Raw genomic sequence first — 23,192 nt, 5'->3', positions numbered from 1 at the left:
ATAATTTTTTTTTAAAAAACTAAAAACAATTTAAAAATTATTTATTTAGAAAACAATCAATTAACTAAATATGAAAAGGATAGAAACACATTAGAAATGACTACAAATGGTGAACATTTACCGATCAATGATACCAGTAAGGATTATTGTAGTCTAAAATCAAATACACAAGATTGGCAATTAAATTCTTTATCAATTGCAGCATCGATATCTAATAATTATCAACAAACCAGTAAAGTTCACTGTATAAACAAAATAACACAAAATTCTGATTCAACTACTTCTTCAATGGTAATAATAAATTATGATTATGTTTAAAGTTTATTTAATTTTATTATCTATACGACTAGAAATAATAAAAAGTAATTATAATATTATAAACCAGTACCAATTAAGTAATTTGTACAACTTGGCTATTAAATAAAAGTTGTAATTGAGTTTTTAATAAATCTTGGAATTTAAAAAAAAAAATGGTAATTAATTGAGAATTTTAGGTTCTATTTATTCTTAGTCTATTCATGTTTAATATGTCCATAGTCATTAGTTTTATATTTATATAAAAAAATAAAATTAAAATTAAATATAAAATATAAAATTAAATTTTATACTTTCTTAATGTTTTATTATAATAATATTATAATGTTTAATGAATGGTTGTACAATAATAATAACAACTAGAGTTCTGACTTTAATGCTCTAAAGCAGTAATCGGCAACCTTTTTGGACTCATGAGGCACATGCATGAATTAAAAAGATTTTGTGGGCTGGAAAAAATAAAAATTTTATATTTTTAAATTAGTTACTGTGGAAAAAAAATACTGTTTAAATTTTGAAAACAATGAAATGTATAAAAAAAAATGTTGTTGTTCTAAAATTTAAAACTGCTGGTGCTGACCATTGCTTTAAAGAATCTCAAAAACGTCTCGATAAAATATTATTTATGCACTAAAAAAATGACTATTCAAAAAATAATAAAATATTTTAAAGTAAAGTATTATATTATTTATATTATTAAACTTGTTTAAATGGTAGCATACTATATAGCACAACTCTATAACACTATAATAGTACAACTCATTGCAATTAATTACATTTACTACAACTATTGTCTTCATCATTAAACGCAAAGTACACAATTTGGAGAAATAATTTGACAAATAACAAAAATTGTTTTAAAAAAAAACCTAAAAATCAAAAAAGTTAATGAAATGCAAAAAACATCTAATAATAGTTGCGTATTTTTATTAAATAAAAATAAATAAATATTTTTAATGGAAAAAGTTAAAAATGACTTAATACATTTGATTAGAAGTAAGAGTATCTCCTTGCATCTCTCTAATTTATTCTTTACTCCTATATAAAGAATTTAACATCAATATGTATGAATAATTACAATATTGATGTAAACATTGTAAACAATGTTTTATGATTTTGTGAACTATTAAATATTAATATTTTATTATTATATAATGTTTACATAGATTTCATTGAAACAGTCTACTCAAGAAGTTGAAAGTGAAGCAGAAAGTTCAACTAGTCTTGGAGAAGTTAACTATTTTTCTAAATGATCCACAAAGTATTCTTCAGCTGGAGAAGTTAAACATAAATAAATACTTTAATTTAATTCAAAAGTTCAAAAAAATAATTATGATTTACTTGGCATAAAATATACAAATTATTACTACTATTTTTATATAGTATGAAAAATTATTAAAAAAACAAAAAGTTACTTTTTTGTTTATATAATTGAATATAATAATATAATTTCAGGAATATATATCTATAACAATTTTATAATTTTTGTTAAAAATTTAATATTTAAATCAAGGTTTAGAATAAAGGTTTAATTATAAAGACACTTTTTTTTATAATATACAACATTAATAAATAATAATTAATGTATTATCAGAGACCATATGAAATATGAAAATATTAAGTAATATTATATAATATAAATTGTGGTAATATTTTAACATTTTTTCTTATCAGCCATCAGGCAAGAATGTTTTTAAGTAAATGAAATGTGCTAATTGAGATTGTTCAATTGTACTTTGATTTTTTTTTTTAAAGTAATGTCGAATTCAGAATTATATAAGAAGTTTTTTAATGGGATCAATCATGGGCCACTAAAGTTTATTTAAAGAACAATTACAATACCTAACTACATTTAAAATACCTATCTATATTTATAAGTAAAAAGCACGGATTACTATGCAATTGCATATTTTTGGAATTCGTGAATTTTTTTTTTACACATAACGGTTATTGCATGTTTTTATATATTTTTACAAAATTCAAAATATATTGTATATTAAAGAAAAAATCTAAAAAAGTATTTAGAAAAATTAAAAATACATTTTGTAGGCACTAAAATCACTAAATAGTTATATAAATATGATTAATATACATATATATATTATATATAAGTCAATTATATTTATTAAGACTCTCCAATGCTTAGTTGCTTCAAATATGTTTAAACAATTTCAGTTGATGTTGAACAATTGTTCAGTCTAAAAAATATGTTAACAGATAAATTGTATAGCTTCACTAAAGAAAAACTAGGAATGCATAAAGTTATTTATTTTAATAATAAATATAATTTTAGAAATATAATAATTTATTCAAAAAATTCTCTAAAAAAATTTTTTTTTCATTTAGTTTATACCTTATTGATTATTATTTTTATATAAGTTATTAAATTTGTAAATAAAAAAAATTGTTCATTTTTTTACTATAATTAGTTTAAAAAAAAATTCTTGCATATTATAAGGCATATTTTGATACTTTTTAGTGAATAAAAATCCACGTTCTACTTACAAGTTACAATTCTTTAAAACGTATGTCAAAGATTACTTAAACACAGTGGCAACGTCAGATATTTTTATTGGGGGGGAGGGCATATTTTCAGGAAATTATTGCTAAAAATGTTTTGGGTATATTGCTAAATAAATAATCAAAAAACATACCTATTATTATTACCACAAATGTACTACAAATTTCCTTCGTTTTCTTTTATTTGTATGTAACAATACATAACTTTTTATTTTTTAATATATGCGATTTTAGAAAGTGTCCCGTTAGTATCAAATCTATTAAGTATATTTATTTCTAAATGTGAAAAAAGCACATTTAATTTTAATATAACATTCAAACTTAAAATAATATAATTAAGACTAAAAACTCTTTAAATCAATTAATTCTATTTTATATATTAATAATGATTTCTTTATTTACCTAATATATTTTTAACATTAAATTATAGGCCCTCCTATAAAATGGAATGAGGTAACGGAAGGGCAAAATCAAATGTTGGGGGCACTTGCCTATTCTGGATCTTGTGTAGCACTGCCCTTGCTTTATACAGTTAAATGGTGTTCTAGTTGTGTTATTCATATGTCTGTTCTCAAAAGAAGACATCTCCTAGCCAAATTTGATAAAATAAATGACTACTTCATTAGGTACTTCAGTGATTTTCAATGACAACGACAACTATGCCAGTCGCCAGTGCTTAACATCAACACGTGGGACATTATAAAACTAGATTATAAAACCATTAGTTTTAATGTTGTAATTAAAAGTAAATTCAGCATAAATCTTAAATTTTCATAAAGTTATGTTGAAACAATTGAAATTCATTCAAATTCAAATTATTAATGTTTGCCATCAAAAGAATATATTTTATTTTAATTTTTTTATTGATTATAATTAATTTTAACTACACCGGCTATTGTTCATTAACTTTAATAATTATACACACTACATTTCTTAACCACTATGTTTATTTATAATTACACAAAGTTCAGTATTTTTATCAATATGAACTTATTTATTGTTCTTCTTATCACATTACCCACTTCATAGTTCATACACAGAATATAAAAATAATAAAAAACTATAATGCTTTCTGCGGTTTATACGTTTAAAATTTATTGAACTTAAGATACTGCAGTAACCAGTAGTCAATAAATATTTTGAATTGCAAATTTGCAAAAGTATACCTAAATTATTCAAACATAGGATCTCAATTAAACAGCAATCAGTGGATTTATATAAATATATTATAAGAAATAATCAACAAATAATGCGTTAATTTATAAAAAATTTAAAAATGGTGTTAAATAAGTTATGGGTAGTGGGCACTGACGTGCACCCGACCTTATGGGGTGAAAGACGATGGTAAATAATTTAAATTAATTTTAAACGACCCTATGACCGGCGGGAACATATTTGAGGTTAAAAACGAATTGTATGCGTTAACTTGATGGTTTAGATTTGGAAAATTTAATCGCTTGGTAAAAACTGAAAATCGTTATGACCAAGTACATAATTAGAATTTGAATTTCGCATTTAGCACGACGGTTATTGAATTTAATTGACTAGTTTTATAATAAATCACATAACCTCAACTAGCATGGGAGAAAAAACGGTTGGCCCACCTTTTCACGTCGTTACTACACCGGAATCGGCTGCCGCCACAAGCGTCATCCCCGCGATCCTCACACGACGCCCCGCCATCGCGTACCACAACCACACTACCACTTGTCTTTTCTCTACCCCGCTCGTGAATCACCGGTTCCCGCGATTTATTTGTTGATTGTTGACATCTACTGATCGGTTAACGGACGTATCGACGACGAATATCTACCGAATGTCGAATCACTCGTGTTTTACACTCTCATTTTGTTATCGGTTTCTCGAACGGCTCCCTCGATACGAATCCTGTCCGCGCGTTATCGTATAAACTTCTCCGTCCGTCGTCCAGCTAAAAACCGCATCCATGTAATCTGACTGGCAACGAGTTTCCCGGGCAACTGCGGCGTTCCTAGTCACTTGTACAACGATTTTTGGACGCGCCTGTCCTGCTCGCACGTGAACTGTGCGTTTCCTGTCATCACATCCTGTATTACAAACGAGTACGTACGTATCCACATGATAGCTCAAGACTTGCGGTTTTAAATGGTTTTATATTATTATTATAATAATGTGTACGGTCATATTGTGTTTTATAAGTGAAAAATTATATTTATAATATATCTATGATACGTTTCGTGTGACACGAATTTTTATTGAAAATGCATCTTGTGTGTACGGAGTGCCCGCCTAAACGTCTTATTATTATCCATTAGTGACTGAAACCTAGCATATGTGCTTTTTTAGAAAAAATGGTTGTATCCTCTACTATACTCTCCAGGGACTTTGGGAGTAGAATTTTCTGTTAACCGTTTCATTTTAAATTTCTTAAACTGCTGTGTCAGTTTGTTGTAAGATGTGATCAAACAACCAACGCAATTTATGTGTGTTTATAGTAATGCTTTGTAGACTGGTGATATTGTATACGAGTACACCTAATGATTTTATGTTAATCATGTCTTTGTATTATGAATAGCTCTATTTGTTACGTTCAACTATTGTATAGTTTCCTGAATTTTACAACACATAAAAATTTACTTGACAATATTTTATATCGTGAAATGGGCTAATCTGGATAGTTAATCAAATTTCAAGTAGGCACTTTGCCCAATTAAATATCGAAACAAGAAATAATTAAGAATTTGATAATTCATTTATTATAATAAATATTACTTCTATATTATACATAATATGCCAAGTGGTATTGATTTACATTCATATATTTAAATATATATATATTATTCATCAATTAAATTAAAGTTACCTAAGTATTTTGATTAATTCACTTCTATAAGCAAAGCTGATAGTGAAGAAAATGATTTTCAACATTTAGTATTTACAACTAGTCATACTATAATATTACTTAGAAATAATATGATTGAATTAACAATAAAGTTTTTATAATATTTCTATTAAGTAAGTAAAAACAATTTTTTATTATTTAGATAGCCCGGTTTTGTATTAAAATTATTGACAATATATTTGTAACCTCAAAATTTAGTAAGTCTAAAATAGTAGGTCTTTTATAATTAATAAAATGCTTACCAAACCTTTTTTTTTGGGTACCATACAGAAATGTCAAATGCTCTAATGTCACGCTTGTCTTCTTTTTTACTAATTTTACTTGGAAAATTAGGAAAGCAAATTGTTAGTACAAAATTTTACTAGAAGTACCTTAAGTTGTTTATAGTTTTCTACCGTGAAATCCTAAAGAACTTTTTTTGTCCTGACAGTCTTACAATTAAATAGGTCTTAATTTAATCAAATTCCTCCTCATGTTATTAATCTTTATTTAGAGATAAGACTTATTTAAAGTTTGGTCAATGGTTAAGTTATTATTATACCTATTATATTAACTTGTACATTTTACAATTATACAACTGACAAGAATGCAAATAATATAATAATAATTTATGAGAAAGAAATATTTGATATGAAAATAATATCAGTATTTAATTTATTACTATAGCATAATAAATTGCATTTAGCATGCGTTGTCATCTTTAAATATTCGATTACACAAATTACTTACTTTAACCTACCATTACTTGCTTTATAATATTAAAATAACCTAATTCAATAATATAAAAAAGTACATGTTAGTTTGTATGTTTAAAATATTCTAGGATATGACTGTATATTTAAATATTGTCAATATTTAACTTAATTTTTTTAATTGTTTGAATTGTTGTTTTTGAATATTCAATTTAATTATGAGTATTAATTTTCAAAAAGTTTAAAGCATTCAAATTTCTTAAAGTTCATTAAGTTCAAGAATCCATTCTCACTATTATATAACATAATTTGTAAATCATACCTTTTTAATCTTAATTTTATAGTTATTTTTTGCATATAAACATTATTTTTGTTTGGATATTTTATATTTTTTTGTATATATTTCATCAATGGAAACTGTAACTTCCAAAATTTGTTATTACATAATATTGTATAATTTATTTTTAGCTCATATACTTTATTTTTATTATTTGTTTCAGTATTAGCTCCTTGTTAGCACTTATAAATTTAAATTTATTTTTATCTTTTATAACTTAATATTATAAAATATTAATAATATTTTTTTAATTTTGTATTATTCTAGATACCAACAATGGATAAATTGGAAAGAAAGAAATCTGCTGGTTTAAAAGTAATTAACAGATTTGTATATCATAATTTTAAATTATAACTACTAATACTAAGCATCATAGATTTTTTGATTATACTTAATTAAACAGTATTATTTAAATATGTTAATTTTATATAAAATTGCTCCACCAAGCAATTATTTTTTCTGTTAACCAATGTAATTTAGTATGCTGAAAACAATGGTAAATTTCAGAATTTAGCTGTAATTAAGTTTTAATATTAATGCCATTTGAAATTTGACCCCTGGTAAAGTAACTTTGTTTCAGTAATTTTAACTGAAGTTAAAAATAAATGTTCTATTATTATGTAGATAAATAAAACATATTATGTAGAGTTTATTATAAAATTTAATAATTAATAAATAGATCCTGTATGTTTATGCACTAAAAACAACCAAAATAAACACTTATTTTTTAAATTTATAAATTTAAATAAAAAAAAACTTTTGCACTACATTTTTTATTTCAATTTCATTTGAGATCAGGGCCTGAATAAGGAGTTGGTCATCAGTAGGTTAGGGTTGATTTATCGCCCTAGGCTTTAGCCTACTCAGCTTATTGGTTAATCAGGCCCTGTTTGAGACTATTTCATTGTAGATTGTTATTGTTGCGCTAATGCTATTGATGCAAAATAAACAACTTCTGATTTTAACCAAGTTATTTAAATGTATAACTATTGTTACTATTTTAATTTCTCACTTTTAGGCTTGATTATTTATTTTCTTTTTGCCTTAATTTAAAGTTTAAAATATATACAATTTTATAAAGCATTTTATTTTTTTTTATGAATTTAATAAAACATTAGTTATATTCTATACGGTTAAACATTTTGTATCACTTTTAAATTTCTATATTAATTTTAATATATTGTTTAATAATATGTAGAGGATGATTTCTATGTTGGTATCACTGATTACCTATCTCATTTACTGAGTACTGACAACTGTACATCGAAGGATTTTCTTATCCATTTAAGTTGTTCAACATTTTTAAGTTATTATATTTGCTTTTTTTTTATTATTATGGGTTTAAAAAATGAGTAATTTAATGGTAAGTTCATAAATACATATTTTATTTTATGTAAAACGCTTTCTGTTGAAGTAAAAATTATGAATTGAAATACAAAAATGCAATATTACAAATTTAGTATGCATTGTTTTAGTACAGATTAATTCTTATTAAATAACATGCACTAATCCTATTAAATAATGTTAATATAATAAAACAAATATATAATACAATGAATATTTTTCACTATTAAACTTAGTATAATTTGTTTCATTTTTGTAAAAACCCCACTTTATTTCATTAATAAAATGTAGTCTAGATTAGCTTATAATATAATAAATGAAAAAATAATTTCTTATTGTGTTAATTGTATATTTTATGCTCGGTTAAAAATAAAGTTTTAATTTGTTTATTTTTAGGAAACCAATAATCTTTTAAACCTAGAAGCACGTTTTATTGGATTTGATATTGATGATGAAGTATTGATAATAATTGAAAATAAGAAAAAATGTAAGTATTTCATTCATTATATGTTTATACAGCTTTTATATTTAACTTAAAATTCAATGTAATTACAAATTTTATAAAAAAAATTCATATGGTTATATTTAGCATTAAAAATGGAACTTAGTAAAGAAACAGGTGAACCTATGGAAGTAGACGAGCCAACTGACAGTCCATCCATTGTTAATAATAATCATGTTAATAAAAAGAAACAATCTAAATCAAGTAGTAAGTTCGAAAAATTATATTTGTAAATCTGTTTGTATTCTTTTATTTTATAATATGTGTAAAACATATATGTATTATTTTTTAATTATAATTATTATTTGTAGTATCATCACCAGAACCTAATGATGTAAAGAATAATCGGAGTAATAAGAGGCATAAGAAAGACAACACACACAGTGATACCTTAGAATCTTTGGAATTACATGTTCCGCCTTCTTTAGGTGAGTGACAGAAATGTATAATACATGTATCAGAAACTATAAAATCTCTCAATTCATTCTCACTTGGTACACAAAATTTTCCAATTCATTCACATTAAATATATATATACGTTAAATGTTAATTTTTATAGGTGTTATTAACTTAATTTTTAATGCATTTGTTGCTATTCTTTCTTGACATCTTAATATTCTTTGTTTCACGTACATCCGTTATATATCCTACAAACTTTTAACTTTTTTTGGTGTATTAAGATATCTTAGAAGTTTTGATCTACTTTTATTTGATTGATTAAATTCTATTATAATTAATCAGTTATTAAATTTAAATAAATAAATAGTTCATAACTAAGTTTCACACCATTAAGATGTGGATAAGGTATTATAAAAATCTTGGTTTAACATTTTATCTAATATTTTAATCTTATCTTTGAATTGGCATTTGGTATTCAGAAATGCCAATTCAAATTTGTATAGGAATACCAACACAATATAATATATTATTTATATAGTTAATAAATAAGTAGTAAAGTAAGATAGACAAATGGGTATCGATCTATTGTATATACTAGGTATACTGTAAAACAGTATGCATTATAGGCTCAAGTAGATAATATCTTTAAAAAAATTCACATACTTTTATAATTTCATTGGTAAAGAAAAATCTATTATATACATAAAAAATTTAAGTCACCAAAATTAATGGTTATGAAAAATAATAAAATAATTAACGTGGTTAAAATACATAATTTTGACCCAAATTTAATCTTTAAATATTTTTATGAATTTTTTAATTTAAGTTCATGATGAACATTGTATCCAATTTTCATACTTCAGCTATACAAATTAAAGATTTTAAAAATGTACTATAAAATACTTGCAGTTGGTAAATTTTTATAATTTTGACAAGTTTTGTAAAAATTGAGCTTTAAATGCATATAAGAAGAAAAATTGTGCCTATATAATTTTATAATTTTTATAAGAATAACTTATCTTAGGCTCTGTATTAAATTTTTAAGAATTTAGACCCAGTGAATAATCAACATTTATAAAAAAATAATTTAAATATTTTTAAAATTAAATCATATAAGTAGAAATTAAATCATGTTTTCTATCCAAAACCATCCATTTTATCTTCTACTTGTCTTAAAAAAAAAAACCATACATTTAAAATCAATACATAAATTGCTCTGCTTAGAATCTAAAGTAAATACAGGAAAACATATTATATTATGTGTGTACCTAATACAAAATTTATTTAAGTTATAGAAATTAAAACTACATTTTTCCCTAAGAGACACTTTGTCCACAAATGCTGTAGTTCGCGCAATGAAAATTGGCCGGTAACTAGCACGACTCTAGCGACCATTTCCAGTCAGTGGTCCTCATACTGCCAAAACTAATTGCCGCGTTTATTGTGTAAACATCGCAGTGGCGTGGCACAGTGCAGTTTGAGGACCTACTACTAACCACTGGTTTATGGCTGGCAGGTCGTGGAGGTCACCGGCCAGTTTTTGTTGTTTGGACTATAATGATTTAACTAGGTAAAGTTATGTTCTGCATATATCAATATCATGAATGTTTACATGTATTTGACTAATTTTATTATAGTATTTATGTTTACATTTTTTGAATTTTTTACATTTTGATGACTACTATTTTTGCAATTATGTATGTTGAATTTAAGATAATGAAATCGGTTTATTTTATTAGTGATATTGTCACATTTATTATATTTTTACAGAATATAATTTTAAATTTCTATGTTTAAAAAAAATATATACCAGAATTATTTTTATTTTGTTTTAATATTTAAATGTCTAATAATATAATCATTCTATAGAAGTAATTGTTTTTAAATTTAAACACATTTTTTTGATTTATTACCATTATTCTTCTTTTATTTTAAATTATGATTACTGAACTAATAACCTAGTATTTAAAATAATAATAATATTGTGTAACATGATAAAGTTTTAAAAAATATATAGGTTAATCGAACAATACACAAGTTAAATTAAAAATGTGTTGGTATTTACAACATGGCACCTAGAACCACAATATTTTAATGTAAAATTATCAATTAATGTAAATAACATTAAATAATAAGATAAATATGTTAAGTTTACTACTCTATATTTATTATAATATTCCTATGAAATTTAATTTTAAGGGCAACAATAAATCATTATGTATCTTAATGTTATACAAATAATTATTACTTATTATATTTCATGTTTAGTATATATTTCATACTGTGTTAAAGGTTTTCTAAATATGAATAAAGATAGAATTTAATTATAAATATTATTACAAAATAGTTTTTATGTATTATGTTAATTGATTTTTAATGTTTTAGAACTTACTACTCCTACATTCAACTTAACTTCTTCCAACACTAGAACGCGCCGTAGTACAGGAAGAAAAATTAATGTTGATATTACTGACGCTATTTTTAAACTTCCATTTGAGCATGGTAAGTAAATTAATTATTAAAGGTTTATTTTGGTAAATTATCTGTGATAAATATTTTTCAGGATGGAAACGAGAATTAGTATATAGGACATCAGGTGAATCTACTGTTCTCAATCGGGCAAATAGAAGTGGTGATGTATATTATTATTCTCCAAATAACCGAAAACTACGATCATTACGAGAAATTCAGGAACAGTTGGATATCTCATCTGATAAAACTTCTCTTACTATCGACAGTTTTACTTTTTTAAAACAACCAATTGGCATGAATGATAGATCAAAAGAACTGATCAGAGATGCAAATTCTAAATTAGCTAAGGTAATAAAAACAAGGCTACATACGAACTGAGTCCAAGTATAACCTTTTATGACAAATTGAATCCCAGCTTGTTTTAGGGTATACCAATAAATTCAGTGAAATTTTAGGTATAATACTAATTGAGTTGATGTTTTAATACTAACTAAGTCTTATCAAATTAAAAAAAAAAAAAAAAAAAACATTTTCCTTTTCATTTTTACAGACTTAGAAGTTAGGACTGACTGTAACAAAACAATCTACAAGTATGGTTAAAAAAAATTTTTTTTTTTTAAATATTTTATTATATAAATATATATTAATGTAGGGATTTAATATAATATGAATAATTTGTATATAATTAAATAATTATTATGATTAAATAACATTGTTTATATTGGTAAAAATGTATGAGATAAGCATTGTATATATTCAAATATAGCTATTGTATTTGATTTCAACAGCTGCATTTGATGTCTGATTTCTTTTTTTTTTTTATTTTATTATTATAGGAACTCTTCTAATTTTTATATACATTTTGCATTGAACATTCAACAAAATGTTTATAAATTGGTAAATTTTTGGGTGGGCTGAATATAAAATTATAATATTTTACTCAAAATAATCCTTGGACTCAATTCGTATACTATTAGTTTCCTAACCCCGGACTCAATTAGTATATTATTTTTTCCTATTCAGTATAGGGACTCAATTAGTATATAGCTATAAACAATTTTATATTTAATTTTTGTTCTTTGTAACATTTTATTTTATTGTTAAATATAACACTTGAACATGACTTTTCATGAAAAAAAAAATTGGTGGAGGGGAGTTTTACAAATCTTAGTAAGGGTTGTATAAAACAATGATAAAATAATTTTTAAGTTTGTGTAATGCAAGAAAATTTTGAGGGAAGGGGTTTGACATCACTCACAGTTTCCTTGGTTTTTTATTGATTCATGAACATCTCAAACTGAGAATTTCAAACAGTTATACATTTGGTAAAAATTGTTATTTGAACAATTTAATAGTTCAAATTTACTAAGTTTGGAATATTTGAGTATGGAAGCAAATGTGATTTTTTTACAATGGATACGTTTAGTGAAATATTAATATCGCATTAATAGTATAATTAATAATATTAATTTATTTTATATCATCTTCATTTTTTCTTACTAGCATACATAAGATTACATAATAAATATTGAATAATTTTAGCAAGTTATAAAATAAAAATTTGATGTAAAGTTAATTCTTTGAACAAATGCAAATATTTATTCAGAAATTGTATCTAATAAATATAATCTGATAATACTACTTAGCTAACTTGATGGATAAAAAGTACATATTTTTATCAAAAAAACTAATCTTGCTAGATCTTGTATATGAGTGCAAAACATTGTATATTTTGATAGGTGTGCTGTATGCACATCAACGATCATTTACTATGCACATAACCACATGACTTTATGCATAAACTCTTCATATTATTATTTATACATATAACTGTTAAAAAACCAAGCATTTGCAATTATCTTCATATATTTTTAGGAAGAATCTTTTGTTGGTGTTGCTGTTCGACCAAAAAAATCTAAAACACCTGTACAGCGCCCACCATTTGATTATGAATTGTCAGATGATGAAAACAAAAAATCTGCTAGTAAAATGAAAATTGTTTTTAAAAATGCAAAAACTTCCTCAAGATCAAGATCCAAAAAAGGTAAATATAAATTTATTTTATTATTTAGCTAATCAGCGCTGCCTATACTAATTAGTAGATTTACCCCTTAAACTTCTTTAAACTAACAAACATTTAATACAAATAATTAAGTTGTTATGTTCTAATTTAAAATGAAGGCCTAATAATTTATATAATAATTTAGCACTTAATTAATATTTTAATTTTAATTTGGCTCTCTTGTAACAATGACAAGTAGATACTTATTTCCCATCTCTTGTCATCATACGAGTATACAACTAGTAAATCAAATCCAAATCAAAATGAGCTATAAAATTTCATTAGTATTGTTTGTCTATACTATTTTTAGTCTAATGCTATGATAGACATGGCTGTACATACAAAAACATTTCTTTTTTTTTATCAATTAGACGTCGCACCTGTAAGCATTGTTTCCGTCTTTCACACGTACAACATAGAGAAAAAATAGCGTTTTCTCAGTCTTAAGTTGAACTCGCTCAATTTTGGTTTTAGAATAAATATACCTATCATAAAATTAAAAGATGATAATGTTTTGGAGAACAGATGATGAGTTATTTCCATTATTCTCAATATAACGTTCATTATACCATTTAGAAATAGCAACAATTTTTAAATTTTTAAATAACCTTTAATTTTTCAAAATTTTAATTTTTAAAAAAACTCATCATCTTGCCTTACAAAATATTGTCATTTTTTTATTTTATATTAGGTATATTTACTCTAGAACGTAAATTGAGTGAGTTTATTCAGACTGCATAAACGCGTTTTGTCTATGTTGTAAAACGGATATATGGGTGTGACGTCCTCTTAAGAAATAAGAAATAAGAAATAAAGAAAAAAAAAGAAAATAAATAAGAAAAAATAAGAAAAAATAAGAAAATAAGAAATAAAGAAATAAGAAAAAAAAAAAAAGAAATAAGAAATAAGAAATAAATAAGAAATTGATTTTAGTTGAGTATACCAATTAAAATATTAAAATTTGTTTATAAATTTAATTTATATTTATTTTAAATAAAAACCTATTTTGAAAAATAAATGTTGATACACAGAATTGTTGATAAATTAGACTAATAGAGTATGCACCTTTCTTAAATAATGCATCTCGTTGTGAAATTCAAAAATGTGTATACAATGCAATTTATCTATGAAATATGTATATTTAAAATTGCATGTAATATAATTTTATATACAGTGTAACTATGTATTTATTTGCTTAATCTGAAAAATACAGTTATATATTTTATTGTGCTATTTGAATACAGAATTAATGTTTTACATTATTACATAGGGAATTCAGAATCAATGAATACATCTTCATCCACACCTGAATACATATCTGAAGACTGGCAAGCTATTCAATCTAGTGTGTCACCAAAAGTTTCTCCTAAACTTGAGAATATTGATATAAATACTACAACCATTAAAAGACGGTAACATATTGGTTTTATTTTTTATTTTTTTGCTTAAACAGTTTTTTGCTTATTAGTTTATTATTTGGCTTCACAAATATAATACAAAATTACGGGGTTGTAATCCTTATGCTTCCTTCTACATAATCCTTCCTCAATCAAAACATATACGTGAATGGATAAAAATAGGTTGTCAACATCAGATGGGGAAATCATCATGCAAGCTCCTTGTGGAATTCGGTGCCCTAATAATGACGAACCTGCTTCTTTAATGTGCACTCAATGTCTGGTCTACTATCATCCAGCATGTGTCAATATAAATGCTCAGTTAAAGATTGTTGGTTATGTATGTTTAGTAAGTGATCATTTTAATTTTCATTATTTTTTTTTTTTTTTATCTATAAAGCTGTTTATTCCATTTTTTCATTAATATTTTTTTACCTAGAACTGTCGATCTATTATGCAACAAAGAAATACACGTGTACAGTCATCTCATACTGTGGTTGTGGGTGCTACTGAACCAGAGCAACTACGCGTTGAACCGATTCGTATAAGACAAGTTCATCAAGCTTCAGATACGCCTAATTTCTTTATTGATAGAACGCCAATTTCTAAAATTGAAGAACCACATGAAATTGATGAATATAGAGATGAAAATGACCTTGATATTATAAATACTGTTATATGTCAAGGAAATGTATACAAAACTACAATGGTTGATGGCAGTTTTCACGAACAGTATGTTTATGAGATGAAACAAACACGAGGGCCTAGTTTGATGACTTGTGTTATTCAAGAGCCCAAAAATTTGGATGAGTAAGTTAATATTTAATTTTCCCTATCCTTTGGGGGAATGTAATAATGGACCAGGCACACAGTAGCGTTGGTCATTGGTCTTGCTTGTATGAATGAGTGTAAGTTAATTTTCGTTTTTTTACTGCTTTAATCATTTGGTTATGTTTGTTTTCAGATTTGAGCGGAAAGTCAACTATTCCTATATTCCTTTCAACCCCTATTTGTTATTTATTTATTGTTTCATACAATATGTTCTAAGGCTTTATTTTGTTTGCATGTAAAAGCTAGTGGTCTTTATATGTGCCTGGTCAGGAACATAATTAAATATTTAAGAATGCTTTTATATTATTAGATCAATAAAATAATTATATAATGAATTTTTTTTCATATTTTACAGGAATTCTGAAATGAACGGTTCATTTAAAGAAATTACAACTACTTTTACATCCATGCAATCATTTAACTACATGGTTAAAGCATTGAGACACGTTTTTAAATATTTAAAAACACATGAGCTTTTATCCGCTTCTAGAGTATGTACCGCGTGGCATATAATTGCAATGAACAAGTTTTTAGTAAGTATAACCTTTAAATTGTTCACAATATATTTTTGCTAATTTATTCAATTATTTTTAGTGGCAAAATGTTCGTTTAAAAAATTCTATGGTCTATGACTGGGAAAGGTTTGTAGACTCTATTGATCATCAAAGAACTGATACTTTAGATACTAGACGAATGTTGATACCTATAAAAGTTGACGAATTCGAAAATTTTTGGTTGCATTTTTCCAAAGCAATGAAAAGAGCACAGAAGTTAAAATTCATTGAATTGTATAGATGTCCTACCCATGTAGTTGAAGATATTATTTACTCATTACCTCAAATTGAAGTACTTAATGCAACTTCAATAAAGTAATAAAGAAAATAATATCCAGTTTTTTTTTAAATAATTTAAATAATTGATTTTATTTTTAGAAATCCAAATGTAACAAAAGAGGCGAAAAATCCCAATGATTTTATGGCCCTAAGCTTAAATTATTTAGGCCAAATGACAAAGCTCACCGAGTTAAGACTAAAAGGTTTAACTGGAATCAAATTAACGTCATTGCCATCATTTGAAAATTTAATAAATTTAAATAAATTTGTAAGTTTATTAAATAACTTAATATTTATAGAAAAACAGTTATAATATTATTTATTATTTTTTTATTATTTAGTCATTAACTTCTATAAAATCATTTCCAAAAGACATCTATCAGAGTTTGGATACTATTACTGAAAACATAGAATTTTTGGAAATTGGCGATTGTGATTGCCTATCAAAAGATTTTGCTGTGTCATTAAAAAGATTTGTCAATTTGAAATCGCTGAGATTGGAAAATTGTTGCGGTAAATGGGACAGTTGTGCACAAGACGTTTTTACTGCTATTAGGGGTCTTGAAAAGCTCACTATTCTCGAATTGGTCAACATAGAATTCAGTAATTGTGTTGAAGATGAATTGGAAAAATGTATTGGTATTAAAGCTTTACTGATTATTCCTGCTTATGTGAGCCAAGTATGTATACTTAATATGCATTATATTATTTTATAACATAAATTTATCTATATTCGATATTATTGTTTTTATTTATTAGTCTGCAACTACCAACTGCCACTTGATTGACTGCCTCAAGAAACTCTCCAAGACATTAACACACTTGGTTTGGGGATTGACTCATGAATTACTTCGCGTTACTGACTTATTTATAACTCAATATCAACAAAACCAGCATAGTATTGGTTATAATTTAGAATTATCCCATACCAAAGAAACGACCAACAACATACCTATACTAAGGACAAGAAAACCAAGACAGCGACCAGGAGAAGAGTCAGCTCCCGAAAAGGACAAGGACAAAGACAAATCAGATAACGTTGATATACTTTCAGTTCCTGCTCTAGAAAAATTGCTAGATACTATGATGCCTGATGCTAAAACTAGGGTAATTAAGGTTCCCTTTTCAGGAACAGTTAGAGTTTATTTGAGTGAACAGTTTAATGATCTTTGAATTAAGTGTTAAGTATTCATTTGTTTCTTCACACTAAAACCCGTTCATATGATTTTATTTTTGTGAACATGAAAACTTTTTTATTGTAATTCAAGGTTGAAGATATTAATAACATTCTAAATTATTAGTTATAATGTATATGTATTATGTTTTCTGTATGTATAATAAAACTGATCATTAAGCATAAATGTTATGATACATTTAATAGATTTATAATTGTAATAATTTTATTTCATTTATAACTCATTTTTTTTTTTCATTTTGTAAATAATATAAAACTATAATTTGAAAATGTAAATTTTGCTATTCATTGTATAGTAAATTAATTTTGATTCAATTCTAAATAAGTTAGATTCAAAGAACATTTTAAGAAATTTAAGTATTCTGTATACTTATACTTTTTATAAAAAAAAAAACAATTCACGCAGTATATCATTTTTAAAACTGAAATCAATTGTATTTAATTTAGATATGATTTTACTATTAAAGTTAATAAACATTTTTATAAAATAAAATATAATTCAATTTCAATAACCGACTATGTGCCTTGCTTAAATTCAAAATGAAACTTTTCAAGCAATTAGAAAATAAATAACCTAACTTTTTCTTTGGTAATAATACTTTAAATTGATACATAAGTGAAATTGTATTTCAAGTTTTCACTGAGTGTTAATTGTTTATTTTTTTTCTTCGTATAAAATTCTATGTTAACTTGCATGTTAAAGAAAATAATTTATATACATTTACTATGTATCAAAAATTCAAAACTGTTTGTAAAAATATTTTAAGCTTTCTACATTACTATTATTCAAAACTTGTTCATAACATAAATAGTTGTTTGATATAGTTGTTTTATATGCATATAAAATGTATATTAAAGCTATTAATACCCATTTTGCATAAATTTCAAATTTAACTTTTATTGTATGTTTATATTATGGTTGTATGAGGCAGTTAAATCTATTCTTAACAAACAGTTGTCTTAGCACATTATTACATTTGTAACCGTTCTGATGATAAAACTATTTGACTACTTCATATAAACTAGAGTAATATAGTAATAGTGATATTACTCTAATATAAACATACAAATGCATAATTATCTGTGGTTTTGTAAATCTGTAGATATTATACTGAGTAGTACAAAGGTTCCTATGACTACAATTACTTTTGTCAATAGTCACTTTTCAACACCACCAATTGTTTTCTAATTATTTATGATCTTAGGATTTGATGATTTAATATTGTATACTAATTTTTTTGAAGTTTTTTTTTTTATAATAAATGTTATAAAATTTATTGAATTCAATAAAATGCAAACCTAACTAGGAAAAAATGTTGGAAATCAGTGTTTTCAGACCTTTATGATAACAGCCCACTATTGAGAAACTTAGGTTGCCAGACTAACCATAAACATATTTTTTTAGCTTCAAGTTAGATCCAAGTATAATTTAGTATTATAAAAATTTATAATAATAATGTATTGGGGCTTACAACAATAAAAACTGTTTTTTAAAATAAGAAAAAACTAGCATTTTTATGTAAATCCAATTTTAGGCAATATCAATTTTTTTTTATATGATTAAAAAAAAATACCCAATTATTGATTTGAATTATTGACTATATTTTATATTACCTTTTGTTAGACATGGTGCATTTTTTTTTTAATAGTTTGGCTCTTTTATTCTATTTCTAGACATTTAAAACTTACTTTTTCAGTTTTTTTCCAATTTTTGTTTTGCAATTGAATACAAAATTTCAAATAAGTTTTTCTCATATCAATTCAAAAAAATATATGAGTACATTTTTTTAGAACCTGTTGGTACGTATTTGAATTGTTTACAATATTTATGAAATTCATGATCGTATCCAAATTATTCTATAGTTTTATGTAGTCAACAACTGCTTTATTGTCACGTAAAACTTAAAACTAATGTTTGTAAATTGAATACAAGATTCACTATAATGAGTCTTTAATCAGAATTTTAAAAAAAATCCAGCATAGAGCCACATAATTTTTTTTATGAGCAATTGAAGTACAATTTTTGACATTGTTTTGCTCTAGAAATTTTGAACTAATACTTTAATAATTATTTTTCATTTACAGTCACATTTTAAATACATTTAGACTAGTTTTAAATTTAAGAATTTATAGAAATTTTGTTTAAAGTTCTTAAGTTCATTTAAAAAGATTGAAAATTTAATACAAGACCGCACAAATAAATGTTGTTCTTATAATATAAGTGTTGAAAGTGTTTTAAGGCTTAAGTAATACTAAATGTTGACAAAATCCGTCATAATTATGAAGTTTTAAAAAACTAATACAAGATTTCCCATAAAATTGTATTACAGTTAAATGTACTATGTACTACATTACTGCAGTCTACAGTAAATGTTGACAGAGATCCAAGAAATTAATATTTAAACAAAAAACAACAATTTACAGACATACAGTATCATCCCGTTAGGATTTACCCATTGTGATTATCCTGAAAAATCGGGATATATCATAATAATGTTTTTTTTAAAAGATTCACAGGGATAAGGTCATAAGGATTATAAGCATATTATGTTTTAATTTAATTTAGCATTTAGGTAAAAAAGTTAAAACAAAAATTTTTTATTTAATTATTTAAAAAAAAATCGAAGGTAGCCATTTTTTAGTTTATTTATCTGAACATTTTGATGCTTCAACGTTTTATTCTCATTATTATCGTGTTCTTTAATATTTTTTTAATTTTGATAATATGTTTGTATTATTACACGGGTCAGATGTTTGATAGGGTATTAAATAATTTAAAATTTTTCTCGGAACTAAATAAATTATTAAAAATCACGGGATTAATGTGAATAAAATAATATTGAAAGTCAAAATTTTCAGAAAAATAAACTTTAAAAATCAAAAGGGCAGTGTTCGATTTTTTTTTTTACGAAGGCATGTTTTATGGTCGAATTTCGTCACTCTTAAAGTCTTAACAGATTGATTTTAGATTTATTTTTTTTATTATATGAATATGGACAATATGGTCGATGATGGATGCATCGATTTTAATTGTTCTATCATAAGATTGTATTCTATTTACATTTTTTCACAAATTTCTTTATTGTAATGTATTAAAATAAAAAAATTTGTGCTTTTCTGTTTATAAACTTATAAATAATCTTCTAAGGTTATAAATCGCGTCCGTGAATCCGTGATAATGAAGGTTATTAGTACTGATAATAGACTTCTCTGCGTTTATATTGGACACTTGTTTTTTATTCTATATGATTGGAGCAGTATTAAAAATGATTACAGTGATTTTTAATGATTCAGTTAATAAAGAGTGTGAGTAGACACAAGAAATGTTTACAATTTGCTTGACTAACATTATTGACAAATACAGAAATTTTTAACTCGCACAGTGCACTTGTAGTTATGATATATTTTAACAGAACAATATTTTAAATCATTAGACATGGTTAAAATCGTTCATTTTTTCTATACTTACTTATTTTACTTGAACGCAAAACTGTCATTGGCGTCGAATGTATCGATATCGTCAACCATGTACGTAAAAATTGTTCATAGTTTATTTTTGGGATCAGCAAATAGTATTTTTAAATAAATCATTTTCTAACGAATTTTGTTTTGTTCTCGATTAAATTTTTGGTTTAGAGATGTGTTGCCTGATGGATGTCAAAGTCTTCTGCAATCATTTGCTAATGAGACAGCAAGGTTCACACTGTGTGTAGTTACTAATGCTCGGCCAATCACTGTATGTGAAAAATGCGTGAACGAGTTCAATCAAGTATTTAAGAGATATGAAGAAATTCAAAAGGTAAGTAAAATTGTGAAATAATTAAGGGTTTTGTTATTTTTTTTTGTTCTTCTTTTACAGTTACACAACAATGATAGCGAGGTAGACTGTCGAGCAGTATTGACTAATATTGATCGGTTACAAGTCGTCTACGCAAGCTATAACTATGTGTTGGACATGTGGGAAAAAGCGTCATGCAAACGTTAGTACTTACACAGTTACTACAAATTAAAACTTATTGTTAACATTTGTGATAATGTGATATAAACAATTTTTTATTTTATTATTAGTGTGTTTAAATGGTACTGTTTTCAATGACAAGACAAAAGGAGTAATGATACGAGGTGATAATTTAGATGAGTGTATATCAAAACACATAAATGACACACAACTTTCAAACTCATCACTTTGTGCTGATTGCAAACAATACTACATTAATTTAACTAATTACTACAATAAACACAAAAATGATAATACTTTTTGTATGGACGTTGTTGATTTGGTGAGTGAATCGATTGGCAATTTGCTGTAAAAGTTATATTTTTAACCACTGATTTATTGTAGATTAACACCACACAAAGTGATTGGAGTTTAAAGTTTAAATGTCACGTATCCAACTATGGTTCAGAATGGGTTTTACTTGTCATTTCATCTATTATACTATTAATCCCAATTTTATTTTATTTTATCAATTGGCTTATATCTCAAGAAAGATCTAATGTATTATTATCACGTGAGTATTTATTTTATGTATATATATATATATATACATAATAGTTAATTTGTGGACTTATGGTTAATTTGCAATATTCATTGCTTCTTTACAGAAAACCGTTGGCATGAAAGATTTACTAATAATGCAGCATCGACTTCTGGTTACGTCGTCATATCCTAAGTTAGTTTTTGTGTCTATAAAACTCAGTACTTTAAAAATGTATTGCATTGTGACTCAAGTATGTTATAAGCTGGTAATATTATTTGTTTGTTCAAGTAATTACAATAATTAAGTTAGTTCATCATATTTAGTGTCAACTGTGATATTTGTTAATTATGAGACATAAAAATAAAAAATTACTACAATTATTTATTATGTTTAATTATTAAAGTATCTAAATAACAAATTGTAATTGTAAATTGTTATTATTATTGCTTTATTTTTATATAATTATATTATGTTATATTTTATTTAATCTGTTCTAATATTATATTTTTAGTAACTTGGAATTCACAATATTCAAATACTTTTATCCACCTTGTGTTGAATATTATATATTCTTTTGATACTAAACCGATGTATTAGTGTAGCGTTTGGTCGTTTCTACTTGACCAAATTGGTATGAAATTCTAATTTGATGTAGACACGCAGTGCTCTGTGTGTACATCTATTATCCTTATTTTTTGTATTTAAACATGTATGGATACATGCAAATTGTTGGTCTCTAGCAGACAGCATTGTAATCTAACAGTGCTCCAATTCCATGTGTGTCTGACCATTGGAACTGCAGTATATAATTTTGTACTGTCTTGAAATTTCAAAAGAAAGTGATAAAATAATAATAATTCAAAAACTTAAGAGAAATGAATACCAAACGAATTGAAACTTCTGTCTATTGGTTATATTATATTTAATTGAT

At 24.9% G+C, this 23,192-nt stretch overlaps 3 protein-coding genes across 10 annotated transcripts in view; all 3 read left to right on the top strand.

The window, feature by feature from the left end:
* Window positions 1-1,669, top strand: part of LOC113550225 (putative uncharacterized protein DDB_G0286901) — a 79,166-nt gene extending 77,497 nt beyond the window's left edge. For 3 of the 4 annotated variants that reach the window (XM_026951934.1, XM_026951937.1, XM_026951936.1), the window contains 2 exons: window positions 50-291; window positions 1,482-1,669. In XM_026951934.1, the coding sequence (XP_026807735.1) occupies window positions 50-291; window positions 1,482-1,568 (329 nt within the window). In that variant the 3' untranslated portion in view covers window positions 1,569-1,669. The remainder of the gene's footprint in view (window positions 1-49; window positions 292-1,481) is intronic. The other variant, XM_026951935.1, reaches the window with a different exon arrangement.
* A 2,843-nt stretch (window positions 1,670-4,512) lies between these two features.
* On the top strand, window positions 4,513-17,962 carry LOC113548713. 5 transcript variants are annotated; one of them, XM_026949737.1, is made up of 16 exons: window positions 4,513-4,916; window positions 7,013-7,060; window positions 8,486-8,576; window positions 8,679-8,798; window positions 8,903-9,019; window positions 11,376-11,492; window positions 11,554-11,810; window positions 13,338-13,506; window positions 14,795-14,936; window positions 15,105-15,270; window positions 15,361-15,731; window positions 16,108-16,285; window positions 16,347-16,621; window positions 16,685-16,853; window positions 16,927-17,265; window positions 17,345-17,758. In XM_026949737.1, the coding sequence occupies exons 2-16, from the start codon at window positions 7,022-7,024 to the stop codon at window positions 17,756-17,758; spliced, it is 2,964 nt and encodes a 987-aa protein (XP_026805538.1). In that variant the 5' UTR covers window positions 4,513-4,916; window positions 7,013-7,021. The 5 variants fall into 5 exon arrangements, with proteins under 5 accessions (XP_026805538.1, XP_026805539.1, XP_026805540.1 ...); XM_026949738.1 differs by having other exon boundaries at window positions 4,513-4,920; XM_026949739.1 differs by lacking the exon at window positions 4,513-4,916 and having other exon boundaries at window positions 7,022-7,060; window positions 17,345-17,962.
* A 3,051-nt stretch (window positions 17,963-21,013) lies between these two features.
* Window positions 21,014-22,641, top strand: LOC113560760 (osteopetrosis-associated transmembrane protein 1-like). Its single transcript, XM_026966816.1, has 6 exons — window positions 21,014-21,308; window positions 21,417-21,579; window positions 21,640-21,760; window positions 21,849-22,060; window positions 22,123-22,291; window positions 22,386-22,641. The coding sequence occupies exons 1-6, from the start codon at window positions 21,217-21,219 to the stop codon at window positions 22,451-22,453; spliced, it is 825 nt and encodes a 274-aa protein (XP_026822617.1). The 5' UTR covers window positions 21,014-21,216; the 3' UTR covers window positions 22,454-22,641.
* The last annotated feature ends 551 nt before the right edge of the window (window positions 22,642-23,192 follow it).

The sequence above is a fragment of the Rhopalosiphum maidis genome, chromosome 1 (genome assembly GCF_003676215.2).
Source record: "Rhopalosiphum maidis isolate BTI-1 chromosome 1, ASM367621v3, whole genome shotgun sequence".
Taxonomy (NCBI): domain Eukaryota; kingdom Metazoa; phylum Arthropoda; class Insecta; order Hemiptera; family Aphididae; genus Rhopalosiphum; species Rhopalosiphum maidis.
The sequence above is the reverse complement of the archived record's forward strand: the minus strand, read 5'-3'. Positions and strand labels throughout refer to the sequence as shown.